At 47.6% G+C, this 17944-nt stretch overlaps 1 protein-coding gene across 6 annotated transcripts in view; it reads left to right on the top strand.

Annotated features, from left to right (window-relative positions):
* Positions 1–17944, top strand: part of TNIK (TRAF2 and NCK interacting kinase) — a 163859-nt gene that overhangs the window by 143687 nt on the left and 2228 nt on the right. For 5 of the 6 annotated variants that reach the window (XM_074878504.1, XM_074878503.1, XM_074878506.1 and 2 more), the window contains 11 exons: positions 317–501; positions 3693–3819; positions 6103–6267; positions 9692–9806; positions 10372–10542; positions 10674–10817; positions 12395–12529; positions 12790–12890; positions 14403–14552; positions 15806–15965; positions 16583–16722. In XM_074878504.1, coding sequence (XP_074734605.1) covers positions 317–501; positions 3693–3819; positions 6103–6267; positions 9692–9806; positions 10372–10542; positions 10674–10817; positions 12395–12529; positions 12790–12890; positions 14403–14552; positions 15806–15965; positions 16583–16722 — 1593 coding nt within the window. The remainder of the gene's footprint in view (positions 1–316; positions 502–3692; positions 3820–6102; positions 6268–9691; positions 9807–10371; positions 10543–10673; positions 10818–12394; positions 12530–12789; positions 12891–14402; positions 14553–15805; positions 15966–16582; positions 16723–17944) is intronic. The other variant, XM_074878505.1, reaches the window with a different exon arrangement.

Raw genomic sequence — 17944 nt, 5'->3', positions numbered from 1 at the left:
TTTCCAACAAATACAATTTTGTCGTGTATATACATATAAGTGTGTGTATATATATGCACATACACGTTCCAAACAGAAAAAGAAGAGGTTGGCTATTGATTTTTCAGTGAGCGTAAATCAGTTTTGTTTTGTTTAATAAATGCTACATGCTACAAACATTGTCTTACGTTCGTCTCATGTTTGTAACGACTCTGTAAAGCTATTTCTTGTTGCTCGTGCTGTTAGCATTGGCTTTTGAAGAGATGTATGTGACATTCTCCTCGCTTTAAATATAATAGCCACTGCTTTCTTGTTTTCTTGCCCCCATCCCCTTTAGGATCTGACGGCCCTAGCCAAAGAGTTGAGGGAGCTGCGCATCGAAGAAACCAATCGCCCCCTGAAGAAGGTGACAGACTACTCCTCCTCCAGCGAGGAGTCAGAAAGCAGTGAGGAGGAGGAGGAGGATGGGGAAAACGAGACGCATGATGGGACCGTGCCCGTCAGCGACATTCCACGGCTTATGTAAGAAATGCTTTCTTTTTGGGGGGCAAACCATGTAACCGCAGCGTGTCTTGGTCTGGAGAAGCAGTAGCTGTGATATGGGACGTGTCCAAAGCATGTCGGTGTTTGGTGGCTGGCACTGGGAACGGTGTCACAGTTGCAAGGGAAAGTTTCCTCCGATGAGTCTTTTTCCTGGTCCAAACTAGAGATACTTAATGGGAAAAAATGAATTATTTCCACTGCACATTCAGTGAACTTGGACTCCAAGCTGATGGGCCTGTTCCTGCTGATGAGCAAGGTGGATTTTTGGCCAGAGTGGACACACCTGAGCTCATCCACACCTTGGGTCCTGCCCACGGGGTTGGCATATTAAAGCTCTGCCTGCTCTTGAGCCTGGTCTTGCCCCAAATCAAGCCATGCTGAAGTGCAGTACTTGGTGGCCTGCCCAGTGCCAACTGGTAGAGCCAGGATAATAATAATCCTGAATCTTTGTTTTTGATTTTTGTCCTTGGCTCAGTCACTGTGCAGGCAGCAAAACGTGGCAGGCTAAAACACTGAAACAAAAAAGTCAGCGGACTATACTATTGTGTCCCCGTTATAGGTCATGGGACACTTGTGCTTTTCAATATCTCCAGAGGAGGGAGGAGGGCAGCGCAGCTTCAATGCACACCCAACAGCTGTCACCGTGCAGAGCAAGCTCGTAGAGCATCCCTACCCAGGCTCCCTGCCCAGTGCTTTGCAGCACTAGCACTGCAGGGGTGTGTTTGGGGGTTCTCTGCTTAGCAGTGGGGTCTGATTCCTGCCCCTTTGAATTTGCAGAGGAGTTGTGGGAAGGGTTTAGGGGATTACTTGCATTTTAATCAGCTCATTTCCATTCTTGCTCCTAAATGAATTATTAGTCGATATAGGTGTACATGGCTTCATAGTGGTGGGCCGTGGAGCAACAGGGAAGCACTCTGGGTGGCAAGGAGACCTTGGGGGTCCACGTTATGCAGAGTGCCAAACTCCTTGGAGCTTCCTTCCAGCAGAAGAAGAAAAATCAGAGCTCTTGGAATTTGTTTGAGAAAGTCAGGAGACAGGGATGGCTCTGAATACGCAGCAGTCAGATGGGCAGTCACACTTGCTCGCAGAAGCAGAGTTTAATCAGGAGTGGTTAATCTGTACTGACATCCTTCCACCAAACACCTTGGGTTTGACGTAGCACCTTTCAGTGGGTAAAATATCTCGCTGAAGGCTTTGCAGCCTTACGTGTCAGGTGACAGGCGTGGCAGTGAGATGGATGCCCCTGACCTGCTGCCAGCCAAACGCCTCGGGTCCCGTAACGTCCTGTCAATGAACGTGCCCCAGAGACTGAACATGGAGATGCAAACCCTTGGTGTCACAGCGAGGTGACAGGAGCTCTGTCCGTAACTAAGCCTTCGTGGGTATCTGTGGGTATGGCTGCACTGCTGTGTCTCTGGGCAAAAAGAAAGCAAATGCTTGGCTTTACACCCTTATTTCGCAAAAGGAACCTTAGTTCAAGTTCAGACTAGATGTAGTTGGGCATTTTTCTGTCAAAGCTTTGTGTTTCCTGTGTCCAGTGTTCTTCATTAAAAACTGGGGTGAGAGAGATCATCTTCTCCTGCATCTTCTGAGTGATCTTTGTATAACCCATTTCTAAACTTCCCTGGGCATCCTCCCTGAGCACTGGGCTGCTCTTCATTCCAGCTCTGTCCAGGTCTCTCCTGCTGCAGTATAAGCCGATCCATCACTTTGTGTCCCAGAGGATAGGAGGGACTGTTTACTCCTTCCACCTCTGCAGATACCTTTTCTCCATCTGAAGACTCTGATGTCTTCCTTCAGCTCCCTCTCTTCTGAGCTGTGCAAGCCAGCTCTTGCCCATGTTCAGGGATTTCTTGCAGGGTGACATGGAAACTGCGCGCTGATGAAATTTAGGATCTCAGGGCTACCACAGCCATTCATTCACTTACTGTACGATCTCAAAATTGGCATACCCTCCTTTCTCTCTGCTTTCTTATTTCTAAAACTGGAATAATTGTGTTGTTTTCTTATACTTTGGTGGTGTTGAAAAGCTAATGGTAGGAAGCTCTGAGCTCCTCATGTGAAAGATGCCGTGGAACTATGGCACGCTGCTGTCAGGAGTGCTTTGGTGATGCCTGTCCAGTCACATGTTTGGTACAATGCAGGCGAGGATCCATCATGGAGCCAGTCCCACCTTGGGGTCCCTGGGGCTCACATTGGACTGGTAACCCCCGTGACTAATGCAGGCTTGCTTTGGCTTTTCACACTCCTTCATGAGCCTCTGGGCATTGACAAGTAGGTGTGCACGGGGATGCCACATTAAAGAGTGAATTACTTCATCCTGATGGAAAGCACTCAGTCTGTATGGCTTTTAAATGCGAAGTAACAGGTCTCTTCAGCAACATCTTCATAACCACCGTCGGCATTTTCCAGCACACAGGCAGGGCTGGGTAATCCAGAGACACTTTGTCATTTGCTTTTGGTTTTGTTTGAATTATATTTAAGCAGCTGGTCTGCTAAGAATGTAATAATAGAGTAACGGTGGCTGCTCACCACCTGCAACATCCACTCTCAGGCAGTCGTAAAATTTAATGTGTATGAGAATAAATTCCAGCCTCTCTCTTGAGATAGGAGCGCAGAGATAAACTCAAGGCAAAATCATGGATTAGGGCTAAATTTTCACCTGGAAACCAGCAGAAAGCTACAGGACACAACTTGTACTCCTGCCCGCACCTCCTCCAAACCCCATCCCATCACTTGTCTTTTGTCATCGGACACTCTGATGTACTGTACCTTTTTCAGGGGTTGAGATGGCGAATAAAGGGAACGAATTATTTTTTTTTAAACTTTCTTAAGTGGAAAAAAATGTTGTAAGGTAGAGTGGGACTGCAACTCCTCATTACCTGTTCATCAGTGCTCCTCTCAGGGTACCTTGGGACAAGAAAGGCCCTTCTCTTGGGTGTCCATGTAGTGTATCAACTTGGCCCTGGGTCACTTAAGTGGATATATTTTCCAGTTTTATCCAATCGTGGATATATTTCCACACTTAGGTGGATATATTTTCCAATTTTTCTTCCTGTGAGATAGATACAAAGCCTTACCCTGATTAAAATAATATCGTATTAGAAGATTTTTGATCTAGTTTAGAAAAAGAAATATTCATCATTAATGCTTTTCCATTCTGTCCTCAGACCAACAGGAATTCCTGGAAGCAATGAGCCGTACAACCTGGGAATGGTGACAACCCACGGGCTAGAGACTTCCCATGCAGATACGTTTAGCAATATTTCAAGGGAAGGGACTTTAATGGTGAGGGAGGTAAGTTGTAAAACAAATATTTCCATGGAGCATCTTCAGGAGGTTTTGCCCATGTAAGCACAAAAACTAACAGTGCTGTGTGTCCGGAACACAAAATGACTGAGTAAATTGTGCTCGTTAGCGCTCTCGTTAATACAATTTACACTCGGAGCAAATGTGACAAGTGCAAATGTTTCTCAGAACTACAAACAGCAGTGAATAGTAATGCCAGGGCACGGAGGGGAGGATGCTCATGCAAATGACTCTGCTGTAATCCAACAATAGCTCCAGGCAACAGAAGGTATCTTTTTAGAAGATAAGAGAAGTTACCTAATGTACAGCATTTAGTTAATACACTTGGAACCGGGCCCAAAGTTTCCCCTTTTCTTCCCTTTGCCACCGTGTAACCGTCAGAGGCACACAGTGTTTGTAGAGTATTTGGACGCTTTTACCAGGGGCTGGTCCTGCTCAGGAAGGGCCAAACCCCGTTCCCCACCAGCCAGCCCAGCTGCGGGGGTCACTGGTCATCCCACGCGGTTGCAAGCCCCCAGCTCCTGTGTTGCAGAGGTGGGGCTGCGGTGGAAGCAATCCTGGTGGATGGTACTGCAGGAGTGAGGCAGAGGAGGCACGTTTGGTTGGCTGTGGGAGATCTCCCCCAGTGTTTCTGAGTTTCCCGGTTGCTGGAACATGCTGGTGATGCTGCTGGAAATGCAGACAAGGCAGCAGGTCTCCTGGTGAGGGGGCAGGAGGCTCTGGCAGTTAGTAAAATGGGGAAGTCACTCTCCTGCTGGCTTGTAAAGGAGGTGAATGGTAGAGGAGAAGGAGGGAGGCGAGTTTGCAGTCAACAATCGTAAAGGAGGAATGTTTAGATCAAAAACTAGATTTGAGCAGCATTTTAATTCATAATTCCATTTATATAAAATACTCACATATGAAGAAAAAAAAATCCAACTTTGAAAGAGAGGAAGGAGTTAGCAAAATAAGTCACAGCATGTTTGCTGCCTTTCTCCATGAGTTTTGGAGGTGGACAGCAATGCTCAGCCCACCCCATCCCTCCCTGGCGTGGAGCTGCTGGGAGCAGGGATCCCTGCGGCCCGGGCAGCCCTCTGCACATCCTTGTAGCAGGGAGGGTGATGCAGTTGAGCGGGAGAACACGTCACTGCTATAACAGGCAGCCATTTCTGAAATGAGCTTGGTGTTCAGCATCACAACTGTAAAACACATGCCATGCTAGCAAGGCCGTGTGAGAAAACCAGTGATGCAGAAGGGTTTAAAAGCCACAGGCAAGTCAAGCAGCTGGGAAACCGCTTTGGGAGGAGGGAGCATGACAAGAAACCCAAACTGCAGCCTCGTGCTGGGTGCTTACTGTTTGCTCCCCACCACCGCCGTAGCCATTAGAGGACAGACTCGCTGAGGTCAGTGGGCTTTGGGCAAAGGGCTTTTCGCTCTTTGGTGGGATGGCAAGGTGGTTGAAGGTGATAGTAATGAGTGATCAAAAGATAAATGTTGTCAGGACTGGTCAGAAACTCGCTGAGCCTGTTCAGAGGGAGTTTTCCACTAATCCCAGTAAATGGACGAGTCTCAGTCATGATCTCATTGATGTGCTCCAGGTAGGTGGGATTCATCAAAATGGCAAATATCTCAAAATGATAAGCAGGGAAGGGAGAAACTTCCCAACACCTGCCGTGCACGAGGTGGGGATGGAGAGGAAGGGGACCCCTGGAGAAACCCCGGGAACCTTGTGCACAGAGCGAGATGCCAGTCGTTCTGCCGACGCTGCCGCTGTTCACTGCTGGTTTGGGTTACAGAAACATGCGACGGGGGCTGTGTTGGCATTTGCAGTCAGGCTACTCACTGCTGTAGCTGTGCAAAGCCGTTAAGGCTAACACTGATCGAGGGGTCAGATTCTGCTGTCACTGTTGGCCGGTGGCCGTCTGGGAGGAGAGCTGGCCATGGGGCTTGCACCCATGGTGGCAAGAGCAGAATCTGCCCTATGTTCCTTGTCTCAAAATGACAGTGATCAGGCTTCTCTCGCTCTAACATGGCTAATTACTCTGTATTGACTTTGTGATTAATCCTGTCTTTATTTCTCCTGGGATGGGGGGTTGGTTTGCTGCTTGCAAGATTGCATGGGGATGGAAAGAGAGAGGGTCCTTCTCCTGTGCTTGCTCTGGGAACTGGGGGACTGCCAACAACTTGGTTTTGTTTGGTTTTTTTCCTCTTCTTTTTCTCTTCCCCCCCCCCCCCTCCTCCCCCCCCCTTCCCCCCCTTTCTCTTTCTTCCTCATGCCTTGTGTCTCTGCAGACCTCTGGTGAAAAAAAGCGTTCTGGCCACACAGCCAGCAATGGCTTTGCAGGTCACATCAATCTCCCTGACCTGGTGCAGCAAAGCCACTCGCCTGCGGGCACACCGACCGAGGCCCTGGGGCGAGTCTCCACGCATGCGCAGGACATGGACTCGGTGCCTGAAGTAGGTGGTGGGGGGCTCCTCTTTCTCCTTTGCATCGCTTTAAACAAGTATTAACATCTCTGCCCCATAAAAGGACTTTCCTGCTTTCTTCCCTGGCTTTCTTGGCTCTTCTCTCTCTCTGTTTCTGATTCATGTGGGTGAGTATAGTGGAACTACAAGGGAATCTGATAGGTTATTGCTATATGGGTCTATGGCTGATGGTAGAAATGTATATTAGGTGTTCTCTCAGTCCCACCAGCTGGAGTTTTGGTGGTGATGGTGTGAATGCTGCCAGCTGATTTGAAAGCCCCATTTATTTTTTTTTGACACTTGGAAATAGAAGAGAATTATGAGGGCCAGTGATGCTATTAACTTCAACTGGGCCCAGCTTCTACCTGTACAATCTCTGATACTTAATGTGACTCAAAAGGTTAGCAAAAACTCCAGAGCCAACAAAATTCTGCATAGTTCTTCAGACTGTTTTACAGGGACACGATTGAACATTAACATTGTATAAGGTGTAAAATGTCCTAGAAAGTGCAAGATGTGACACATAAGACAAGGGAATTGATGTGTCCTGCTTACCATCACCAGCTGTGGGAACCAGGCACAGTTCTCTGTTTTCCCATGAGAAATCAACTCATTTGGTGCTAAATAAGCTATTTTATTTAATTTTTTTCTTTTCATTTTGTTGGTTATACATCAAAAGTTCTGTCATCGTATTCTCTTTCATAGAAATGATTTACTCATTTTATGGTGTACTTTTACTAGCAGTATAAAAAAAATTGCTTGGAATTGGGCATTGATAAAACGTAAGAACAGATGGTGCGTGACTTGACCTCAAGATTTTATCCGTTTCCTCGTTGCCTTTGAAAGCAGTGATGAGAGAGTTGATGCTGAAAGTAACACCTTCCACGGTCATCCTGGGACTGCTTAAACATGGGCAAGGATTGGATTTAAATATATTCATTTATAGAATACCAACCAAGAAGATCTTTTCCATTTCTAAAAACGCATTTTTAGGGCTGACTGAGCTGGGAGTGGGTGTAAGTGGAAACTTGGGGATTTAGTTCACAGGCTTCCAGGTGACTCATGGTGCTGCAAGCAAAAAGAAGGGAGCAAGCACAGCCTCACCCTGCAGCTTGATGCTGTATCTGTAAGCCACCATGGAGGTTTGTAGGCAATTGAACAGGACCTGGAGGAAGATGAGGTCTCAATATTTAAATAACAGACTTGGTAGTTATTAAAATGCCAGCTTCTTAGGAGAACAGCTGAATCTGAGCAAAGAAAATAAATGCTCGGTGCGTTGAGATGAGGGTCGTCTTCATACTTCAGTTGTCAGAAAGCACTGACTCTCAGCTGGAAAGCATCCCTGTAAATACTGCATTTTTCTCCTCCTTGAACTGTTCGTGTTTTATGGAAACACAGAGAAAAATTTGTGTATTTCTTGGATATGAAAGAAGCATATATCTTATATGCACACACAGATATGGCTGCACTGTGTATGTAAATGCAGTATCTGTTCCTGCAGCCTTCCCTGCCGCAGGCTGTTTAACTCCTTCCGTGGGTCTCAGTTACCACATACTTTTTGGAAATACATCCCGTTTCTATGGAAACAGGCAGACTGTCAGGGGAAGAGAGACGGAAGGGAAGCGGGATGCGCAGCGTGGTTTTGGCAGGCATAGGGCATGGATGCCGGCTCACCCATGGATGCCAGCCTCAAAATGCTTGGAAAGTCCTGAGCCATGAGGGAGCTCACGCGCTCGATGTTTTTTTGCCCCTAAATCTTTCGGTGGCCCACGGGAGGACAGGTACGAGCCCAGCCCAGTTTTGGTACGGATGTGCCGGGGTGGTGGTGTTCCCCATGGCACACCTTGTCCCCGTGGCAGTTGTTGGCACAGGGGCTGCGACGGTGGTGTGGAGCACGGGGAGCAGCCTGGGCTCTGGTGACTCAGTGACGTGAAAGCTGAGGAAGATATATTTCAGGGAAGGAAAATGTCCCGAGGAAGAAAAATGAGTGGTAGTGCTGCTGCAGAGCGAGTTGGTTTTTGCTGCTGTTACGGCTCTTAACGGAGCTCGTGCATAAAGCGTCTCCTGGGTAAATACTGGGGTAGGAAAAATAAGCTGCTCAACGAGGAGGGGAAAATCATGTCACTTTGACTCCCAAGGCAAGGATTTCCTTTTGCTTGGGAGAAGGTCTTAGCCTCATTTTCTGTCTTAACAAAGCAATGGCTTTAAAAAGAAAGCAACGTGATGTTACGGTTTGTTCCTCCCCGCATTGCCTTGGCAAAGTATTGGCTCTGACATTCCCTGCGATACCTTCAGGTTAAGTTCTCTTACCTTAGAAATGGCCCTTTCTGGACAATTTAAAACATTTCATTGAAATTGCAAGTGACCCATACGTGTCATCCCCAAAGCGTGCTGAAGACCAGACTTCGGTGGGGATGGAGCAATGTCAGGGATGCCATCTTCTGATGAGCCTGAGTATCTGAGGCATTTTCAAACACCCCCTGTTCAAAATCTTTCCCTAAAGCACCACACAATTCACCCCAAGCCTTCCCCACCTCCAGCACCTCAGGTCCTCCCAAAACCAGAGCGGCCAGGCGTACTGAGGGGCGTTGCTGGGTTCTGCCTCAGCGGTAGGTGTGAGGACCAGCAATACCAGCAGAAGGAAGAATAGGTGTTTTGCTAGAGAGCTGACTTTTCCTGCTTTCCCAGGGGCATCAATGTTTTGGGCTTAGTCCAGCAAATCCCTAGATAACAGGCAGTAAAAGCAGAGCGGTGTTACGGCTGTATGAGCTCCTCTGCCTAAGCTTTACAGGTCCTAAAATAGATTTCCACGACCTGTTGAAAGAAAATCTTTGCTCAGACTGTGCTACTTAGAGTTTGGCTTTGGCACAAGGAAAGCCACAGTCCCGCCTTTTCCAGCTCTCTGAATTACTCTGGTGATCACTGGGTCCATGTCAGCTGCCCCATGCCAGGGCTTTCCAGGGCTCCCAGCGCCATCCTGCCAACCTTGGCTTGCACACTGGGAGAGTGGGAAAAGCAAACCCTCACCTGCCTGACATCCTGGGGCGGGCTTTTTAAGCAGGAGTGTTACATGCAGACAAGTTGGTTTTCACCCGCGCTGACTTTTGCCTCTGGCCCTGCGGCTTCTCCGCTAACAGGTCTCATGGCTGTGCTGTGCTTCTGCCTGCGAGAAGAGAGCAGAGCCAGGCCCTGCTCCTCTTCGTCTTCTGTTGCTCATGGACACGCACAAACCTAATTTAATGTTTTTCCTGATTAGTTATGGGGGAGGAGGAGCAGATGTTCATATAAGGCTCAAAAAGGGCACCACAAGGGCAGGCACTGTGTCTGCTAATTAGCAAGCCTTAAATATACACACATACACAAAATTAGTGTTATTTCTGTGCTCTGAGCTCTCTCTCTGCTGTTTATTTTCCAGTATGGTATGGGAAGTAGCACCAAAGCCTCTTTCACCCCCTTTGTGGACACTAGAGTATATCAGACCTCGCCTACTGATGAAGATGAAGATGAGGACGAAGAGTCATCTGCTACTGGTAGGAGGCAATGTGGCCAGCTTGAGAGGGGAGGATCTCGTGGAAGCCAGGTCGTGGGGCCTGAATAACCCCACTGAACCTCTTTCACATTTCACTTACTCTCGTCCAAACATTGCTCGTGTATGCATCCTTGTGCTCTCCAGTTTCCATCCAACTTCTTCTCCCCTGCCACTGAAATGCCACCAGAAAGGTCTGAGAGCAAAACAGGGAGCAGCAGCCAGGAGAAATGTTCCTGGCAGAACCAGGAGGTGGTAATCTCTCCAAAAAACTGGCAGTTGCTCTGAAATCATTGACAATGGCTGGATGCGGGCAGGCAGGCAGCAAATAGTACTGGCCAGCTTGATAGGCAGGGCTGGAGGTCTGGGGATATCACCTGCTGATGGGTTTGGTGTTGGCTGGTTCCAACCTACAGGTAAACCCTAATGATCCCTCTTCAAACTAGTAGCTTGTGACATAGTGATGACTCCCCCATCAGAAATAAACCAGGTATTGTCTTCCTATCCCGAAAAAGAGGTGGCAGAAGGGTTAATCCATCACACCTTCCTATCTTGTGTTTCCTTCCAAGCCCTGTTCACCAGCGAGCTGCTCAGACAGGAGCAGGCCAAGCTGAACGAAGCTCGGAAGATCTCAGTGGTGAACGTCAACCCCACCAACATCCGTCCCCACAGTGACACCCCGGAGATCCGGAAATACAAGAAGCGCTTCAACTCGGAGATACTCTGTGCTGCTTTATGGGGTAAGCCCTGAGCACACCGTGCTGTTCCCACGAGCTCATCTCTGCACTCCTGGCGGTAGCAGAGATGAGCTCGGGATGTCATCCTGGGGAGAAGCTGTAGCTCCTGGTGCCCATTGCCCTCTCCTCTTCAGGTGTGAATCTGCTGGTGGGCACAGAAAATGGCCTGATGCTGCTGGATCGGAGTGGGCAAGGGAAGGTCTACAACCTCATCAACAGACGGCGATTTCAACAGATGGACGTACTCGAGGGCCTTAATGTCCTCGTGACAATATCAGGTACGCCTCTCGTGCTCTCACCCCATCATTCACCTTCTCTGCCATACGCCCCGAGCAGTTCCATCTCAGACAAAACCTTCCCACAGGTGTCAGAGGGAAGCTCCCAGGGCAGGTGGTTTATTTCACAATTAAAGGTGTTAGATCTGCAAGAATGCCTCCAAGAGCAGTTTGGTGCCATCACCTGCTGGCTCCCCTTCATCTGCAACGCTCCATCCTCCTTTAGCCAGGAAGGGAGGGTGCAGGATACAGGCAGGATACAGGCAGATACCCCAGCAAGGCAGGGAGTCATGGCTTGAGGAGGCAGCGAGCTTGAGGGGGCAACAAGCTCTGCTTTTGGGTCTGGTTCTAGCCAAGGGAGCCATGAACCATGGCTTCAGGGCTCCAGCTCAGACCATGTCTGTGCTCGGAGTGCCCCGAGCATCATGAGGACCATGGGCTTAGCACTGTCCCTGCATTCATCTGGGAGCTCCGGAGCTCTCAAATCAGGCTTGTGGGGTGATTTCTGGCAAAAAAGCAAAAACTCTGTAGTCCAGTCTCCCAGGAGAGCACCCAACATCCTCCTGCAGAGCAGCCCTGTGAAGCACACGGGTGGCAGAGCCAGGGAAGAGCCTTTTCCTGCTGATACCTGCCCCACAAAGCTCACAGAGGACAGCAAGAGAAATGCTCGTTAGGAAAATTGCTTGATACCATCCTTTTTTTACTTTCACATTGTTCAACACCCTCCCTGGCTCACTCTGCATTCACCTGCAAATTCCTGCTCCCTCCATTCAGATAGAGCCCTTCAAAACTGCTGCTTCATTGTTTACCTTGGTCTGTGGCTCCCCTGTGGTTTTGGGGATACAGCTGTAGGAATAGGGGTTTAGTACAGGTGGAAGATGAAGGGGGGAGTAGTGCTCCCAAGACGATGCTGAGAACAAGCCCCGGGGACTTGGGGAAATCCGTGTGCAGATGGAGCCCCAGGTTTATGGTTTGAGTCCTCTCCCACCAGATTGGGTTTGAGCTGTGTCCTGTCCCCGTGGCGGGGGCTTTGCAGCAGCAGGGAGGTTTGTAGCCAGATCGCAGCTGTCCAAGAGCAGGCAAGCAGAAATCTGGCAGCCCCCCAGCATTGCAGAGCCCAGCACCGGGCTGGTCGGCGAACAGCAGTGCTTGTCACAGAGCGAGGAGCTTGTGTCTCGGCTCCAGGGTGGAATTGATGTTGTATGAAGGAGAAGAGAGGAAAGAAACCAGGTAATTGAGTGGTTGGGTAAGCCCTGAGCTGTAAGAGAGCTGGGGTTGTGACCTCACTGTGCCTGACCTTCTCTGTGAACACCAGTTTATAGGAAAAGAACATTTCCAGCCTGCGGGAAGCAAGAGCCCAGCTCTTGCAGTATCCACCTGCAGTCTGGGAGACAGAGGTCTGAGCTCTGCTTTCCATATATTTTTTCCCAAGAAAATAAAACAACACAACTAAATTACTATTTGCAACTTCATCATGAAACAAACTTTTATCACCTCGTGAGTGAAAATAAGCAGTGAAATCTCAAGATTTCCCATGCACGCATGCTCTGCTCTGACAGGGAAGTTTCCTTTGCCAACAGGAAAGAAGAACAAGCTGCGTGTGTACTATCTCTCCTGGCTGAGAAACAGGATTTTACACAACGACCCTGAAGTGGAGAAGAAGCAGGGCTGGATCACAGTCGGGGACCTGGAGGGATGCATCCACTACAAAGTTGGTGAGTGGCCTCTCCAGAAAAAAAATGTCTGAAGAGATGCATTTTTGTTCTCTAGTCTTCAATCTGACCTGACACTTCTCTTAGAAGTATGGGCAGACCATAGTCACAAATAAATTTGGAATCCATCTATATGTATTAGGTGGACACTTTGCCAAATGAGAACCAACAGACAGCCTGAGAAGCTGTTCCTGGAGATGAGTTATTCAGTCTTGTTGGAAAGAAAGTGAATATTTTTTAAATTGGTTTTATTTTCATTTTAGTGAAATATGAAAGAATCAAGTTCTTGGTGATTGCCTTAAAGAATGCTGTAGAGATCTACGCTTGGGCTCCGAAACCATATCACAAGTTTATGGCATTTAAGGTATGTTTACCTTTTAACCAAAATAGACTCTGTAATTGTAAATACACAGGATTTCTGTACTAAGAAAGAAAAGAGCAGAAAAGTGTCTTGTTTATGTAGCTGAGCTCCTCGGGATGCCCGACAGGCATGGGAGATGGGATACATTCTGGCTGAAGAGATGGGATGCATTCTGCTTATGGCTAACAATTAAGCATTAAAATTAGCTTATGCTGGCAGGCTTGACTTGGGAAGTTTGCAGAAAGCTGACCAAATGCCCATGAGTAAAATTGAGTTGACATTTTTGGTGGGTTTTTGTGATGGTGGTCTTTTTTTTTTAACCTCTGACTAATTTTTCACATACAGTATGAAAACAGGTTGGTATTATTTTCCATTTTTATTTTGCAAGGTCCTCTCCCCTTCTGCAATGTGGATTCTGTTTCAGGACAGAAAGTCCAGGAGAATGATCCACTCTTTCTCTTTTTCTCTCCCTTTTCATCTACCTCAGTTTCCTTCAGTGAGACCTTTCTCCTCTGTAACCTGCCAACGGGTATTTTGTGCTTAGTCCTTTAAAGCACTTTTCATCCCGAGCTCTGGGCAGAGACAAGTCACAAGGGGCAATGCCTTCTGGAGATGTTCATGCTGAGTAATCTCATTTTGCATCCTTCCAGCACAAATGGGCTTATTCAGTATTAGATCACATTTGCTTTTCCTGAACAAAAGCCAGAATAAATGGGCTCAGTGACATGGAGAGCTCAGCAGCATTAAAATGGCCTGGGATTCAGCCTCTGGGCTCTGCTAAGGATGCTCGCTCACGCTCCTGGTGTTGCTTCTTCAGTCTGGGAAGGCTGAGCATCCTTTCCTTGCCTTGTAGGCAGGGATCTGTTGGGAGAGTGGGAAATACCACCCACTGATTTTCCCTGTCAGGAGTCAGAGTGGTCCTTGCACAGAGAGCCAGGAGCCCTTTTCTCTCCCTGGGGGTGTTTTACCCTCCTGTTGAGGACCTAAATCACGGAGGGATACTCTGTCCTAGATCAGCCCCTGCCAGGGAGCTGGTCCCAGCCTGCATGCAGCAGGTTAGATTGAACAAAGAAAAGTAGGTCTTTGCTAAACTGGCTCATTTCAGCTGCCCAAACTGGAGTGGTGATCCCTGCCGAGAGGGGAGGTGGGTGGTCACAGCTCTCTGCAGACTTTGCTCTTGTTACCACTCGGGGGTCCCCATGTGCTCACTGTACACACGCTTATGTAAAATTGAGCTGTCACCTTCTTTGAGAGACCAAATCCTCAGGCTGGCCTCGGGCTCCTGGGGGAAGAGAGCTGTGCTTGGCAAGGGTGAGTGCTTATCAGCTGGGATGGCTGGAGCGAGCGGGTAATACCCTCTGAGGCATCTGACATAGGAACAGAGAGACAGGAATATAAATAACCACATATTTAGTAGGAAACACAGTCAAACAAATCTGATTTCAAAACCGTATCAGGCTGCTAGTATGGGGATTTGTTGGTTTTCTGTGATACTCACTGAAGGGATTATAAAAGTCTTTTGCAGATCTCCAGCACAAGCCGTTGCTCGTGGATCTCACTGTAGAAGAGGGTCAGAGACTCAAGGTTATCTTTGGATCACACACTGGTTTCCATGTGATTGATGTAGATTCTGGGAACTCCTATGATATCTATATACCATCTCACGTGAGTACACGGGGCAGTGCTGCTGCATGACTAACACAGGTCACCAGCAAGGTTTGGTCAGGCTCTCAGTGGCTCAGAAATGGTGACCAGTCAGTTGGCATCTTGCCATGGGTATGACTTTCTCCGCTGCCATCCTCACTGATACTTGCTTAAAGAGAGCTCAGAGGTATCACGTACTTCATGTTCATTATTTGCACAGGCTATTTCTGTCCTCGTGCCCGAGCAGTCAGGTTTAAGTTTGCCATGTCCCACAGAAAGGAGAATCTGTCTGTACACTGCATGGAGCAGTAACGGAGCTCTCTGTAGGGCAAGGTACCATGAAACCAGGTTGTTGGGGAATGTAGGCCCACCAAGAGCTGGATGCTGAGCGCACTGTCCCCTTGCGTGGTGTCCCAGATGTGCTCACCAACACTTGTTCCTGCTGAGGCAGCGCAGTTTGCCCAGGTGAAGGTTGCAGGATTAGAGTAGCCCAAATCTCACTAAACCTCCTGCCCAAAACTCCCAAACCACCTGACATCAGGGACTCACCACAGCACCTCTCTCAGGCCCATCAGTTATTTCAAGGGAGAACCAGTGCTGCAAAAAATACCATAAATTTTCTTGTTGGCTTATTTAAGCTCCGTCCATGCTGTTGGCCTAAGCAGCATGAGAAGCTGGTCTAGGAGAAACTGTGTCACTAATCAAATCCAGGAACCGCTGAATCTGATCTGAGCAGCAGAGCCTCCTCTCCGAGAGCTGGCAAGAAGCGTAGGGAGAAATACTGGGGCAGTTTGGGATGGCTTTGTGTTGTCTTAGCTATGGAAGGGCAGACATGGGTGGAAGGTCACTGTAGCTGCCCTTGCAGCTAGAGACTGCTAAAAATGGGAATATTTCCTCCCTAGGGCTACAGGTAAAATTCTGGGTTTATTTGCCTTAATGTGAATAGGAACTGGATTCATCAAGTCAGCAGTCGCTTATTTGTGTTACAGCCAAGTGTCAGCTGTCAGTCTTGGGGGCGTATATGTTGTGAGCTCTCTATAATTGCTGAACCTGTTTATCCTTGACATATCAGACAGTTTTGATGGTAGGATAAACATGACAGTTTATTCCCCTTCAAGCTTATCTCTGAAAGCCAATGCATGTTTGGTGAATGAAGGGAGGGTTTTATTCTCGGGTTGGTTTGGGGTTTTGTTTTTCTAAGGCTCTGCTCCCCTCCCCCTCCCCCTTCCTCCATTCAATATAATTCTGACTTTTAGGGTTTATTTTAACTGCAGATTCAGGGCAATATTACTCCTCACGCCATTGTCATCCTGCCTAAAACAGACGGGATGGAGATGCTTGTGTGCTATGAGGATGAAGGCGTATACGTGAACACCTATGGACGGATAACTAAAGATGTGGTGCTCCAGTGGGGAGAAATGCCTACTTCCGTGGGTAGGTCAACCCTTCCTCTTCACCTGCTTAAAATACAAGTGACAAGTAAGATGAGGAGTCGAGAATGCTGAGATGGAGTCATTTGGGCTTTCGTTTATCAAAGGAGTTTTCTCTCAACCAGATGAAAGATGCAATTGCTAAATTTCTGCAGTTTGGTCCTCCATAATAAAAGCAAGTGACTTCTTGAAGATTTGAGCTCTGGTTTATCTTAAGTATAAGTATAAGGTAATGCAAGCTGTTGCACTGCTGGAATACTGTGTTGAGTGGAAGAGGGGCTGGGTGCGGAGCTGGGAGCACTTGGGTTGCTCTTCTGGCTCTGCTGTTGTTCAGCTCCACAACCCATGGAGGCAAGCCACTGCCCAGCTCCTCACCCGCAGAAATCGGAAGAAGTGATACTACTACTGTTTAAATTACTCAGCAATTTCTGGATGAAAAGTGCTCTGTAAAGGCTACTATCCCTGTGGGCACATGCCTGGCCACCTGTGCCTCTGGCAGTCAGAGCTCTGCCATTGATCTATGTAGGCTTTGAATAACAGCTGATGAGAGCTTTTCTGCCCGTTGCTTAATATTTAGCTCCACACACATTGTAACACCTACCAAACGCTTCCTTTTGACAGCCTACATTCATTCCAATCAAATAATGGGCTGGGGAGAGAAAGCTATTGAAATCCGGTCAGTGGAGACAGGACATTTGGATGGAGTATTTATGCACAAGCGAGCTCAAAGGTTAAAGTTTCTATGTGAAAGAAATGATAAGGTAAGTCCACTTCAAAGCTTGTATCTGTGCTTTAAGCTACAAGCTACTTTTAGACTTTAAGTCTGGTTTATTTGGAGGTTAATAATTAATCTGAAGGTCCTGTTTAATAAGTAGTGCCCATAAACCCACTCCCAATTAATTCTCTCCAGTGGATGCAAACCTCAGCCTGGGGTGGGAGGAATCTGCAAGATCTCATCCACCTCTAGCTGCGATGTGTGTTGACTTGGCTTGACTTTCTCCCAGGCTTTGCATCCAACCATTAGCTATTGAGGCTGCCAAGTAAACTGCAGAAGTTGAGAAATGGTAGCAGTAAGGGTATGTAAGTGACCCTGATTTGAGCTCTGGTGCAGAAACATTTTGATGCGTTTTTAGATGCGTTTTGATGCATCTTAAACGATTTTCTCCATGGAGCCCCATGTTTTTCTGTGGACAGCACTGATAAGTACTGCTCTGGAGGGTCACCAGAGTTGATGGCGAGCGCAGCTGTTGTGTAGATGACTCCTGCCATGGGTGTTTCTGGTGGGCGAGGGATGCAGGGAATGAGGGAGTTGCTGGAGGAAAAGGAATATTTATATGGAAGAGATGGTTGAATGCTGAGATCTGTTTCTGCTGTTGGTGTTGCCTCATCTCACAAAGTTTCATCAAGCCAAATCAGGACCATGCAGCAGGGAGTTCTTTTGTAACAAGCACGACCACGAAACACATGAAGAAACTGATTTCTCTGTCCCCAGAGCAGGGTTTAATGACATCCAATAAATAAGGTTTGAGGCCACGATCAGTTTATTGAACAGCTGCTCATTAGTCGACCATTGCCCTGCCTGTTGTGTGGAGTTAGGCTGGAGCTCCGCTGGAAAAATGTATCCTAACCTTGCAGTTGAGTGTATCATGGGAAACTGCCCAAGAAGCTGAATTTACGTTGCCCAAACACCCCTACTTTTCTTTTTTCCTAATTTTTGAGTATTTGACTCTGCAGGTTTTATACTGTTTTTTTTTAAAGAGTTTTTTTTCTGGTTTGCTCCTATTTTTTTTTTTTAACCTTTTCTAAGAAAACTGGAAAAAAACCCACCTCAGTCTTTTTAAAATACTGGAACCAACTGATCACTGGTCGGTTTGAAATACTAAAACCAGATGTTTCTCTTTCTGGAGAAATGGTTAACAATGAAAGTCATGTGAAGATTGAACAATTTTTGGTTTTGAAACGGACAGAGGCTTCAGATTGTCC

Source organism: Strix uralensis, chromosome 9 (genome assembly GCF_047716275.1).
Source record: "Strix uralensis isolate ZFMK-TIS-50842 chromosome 9, bStrUra1, whole genome shotgun sequence".
In the NCBI taxonomy this organism is placed as follows: Eukaryota; Metazoa; Chordata; class Aves; order Strigiformes; family Strigidae; genus Strix; species Strix uralensis.
Note: the sequence above shows the minus strand (reverse complement) of the source record. Positions and strands in the feature narration are given on the sequence as shown.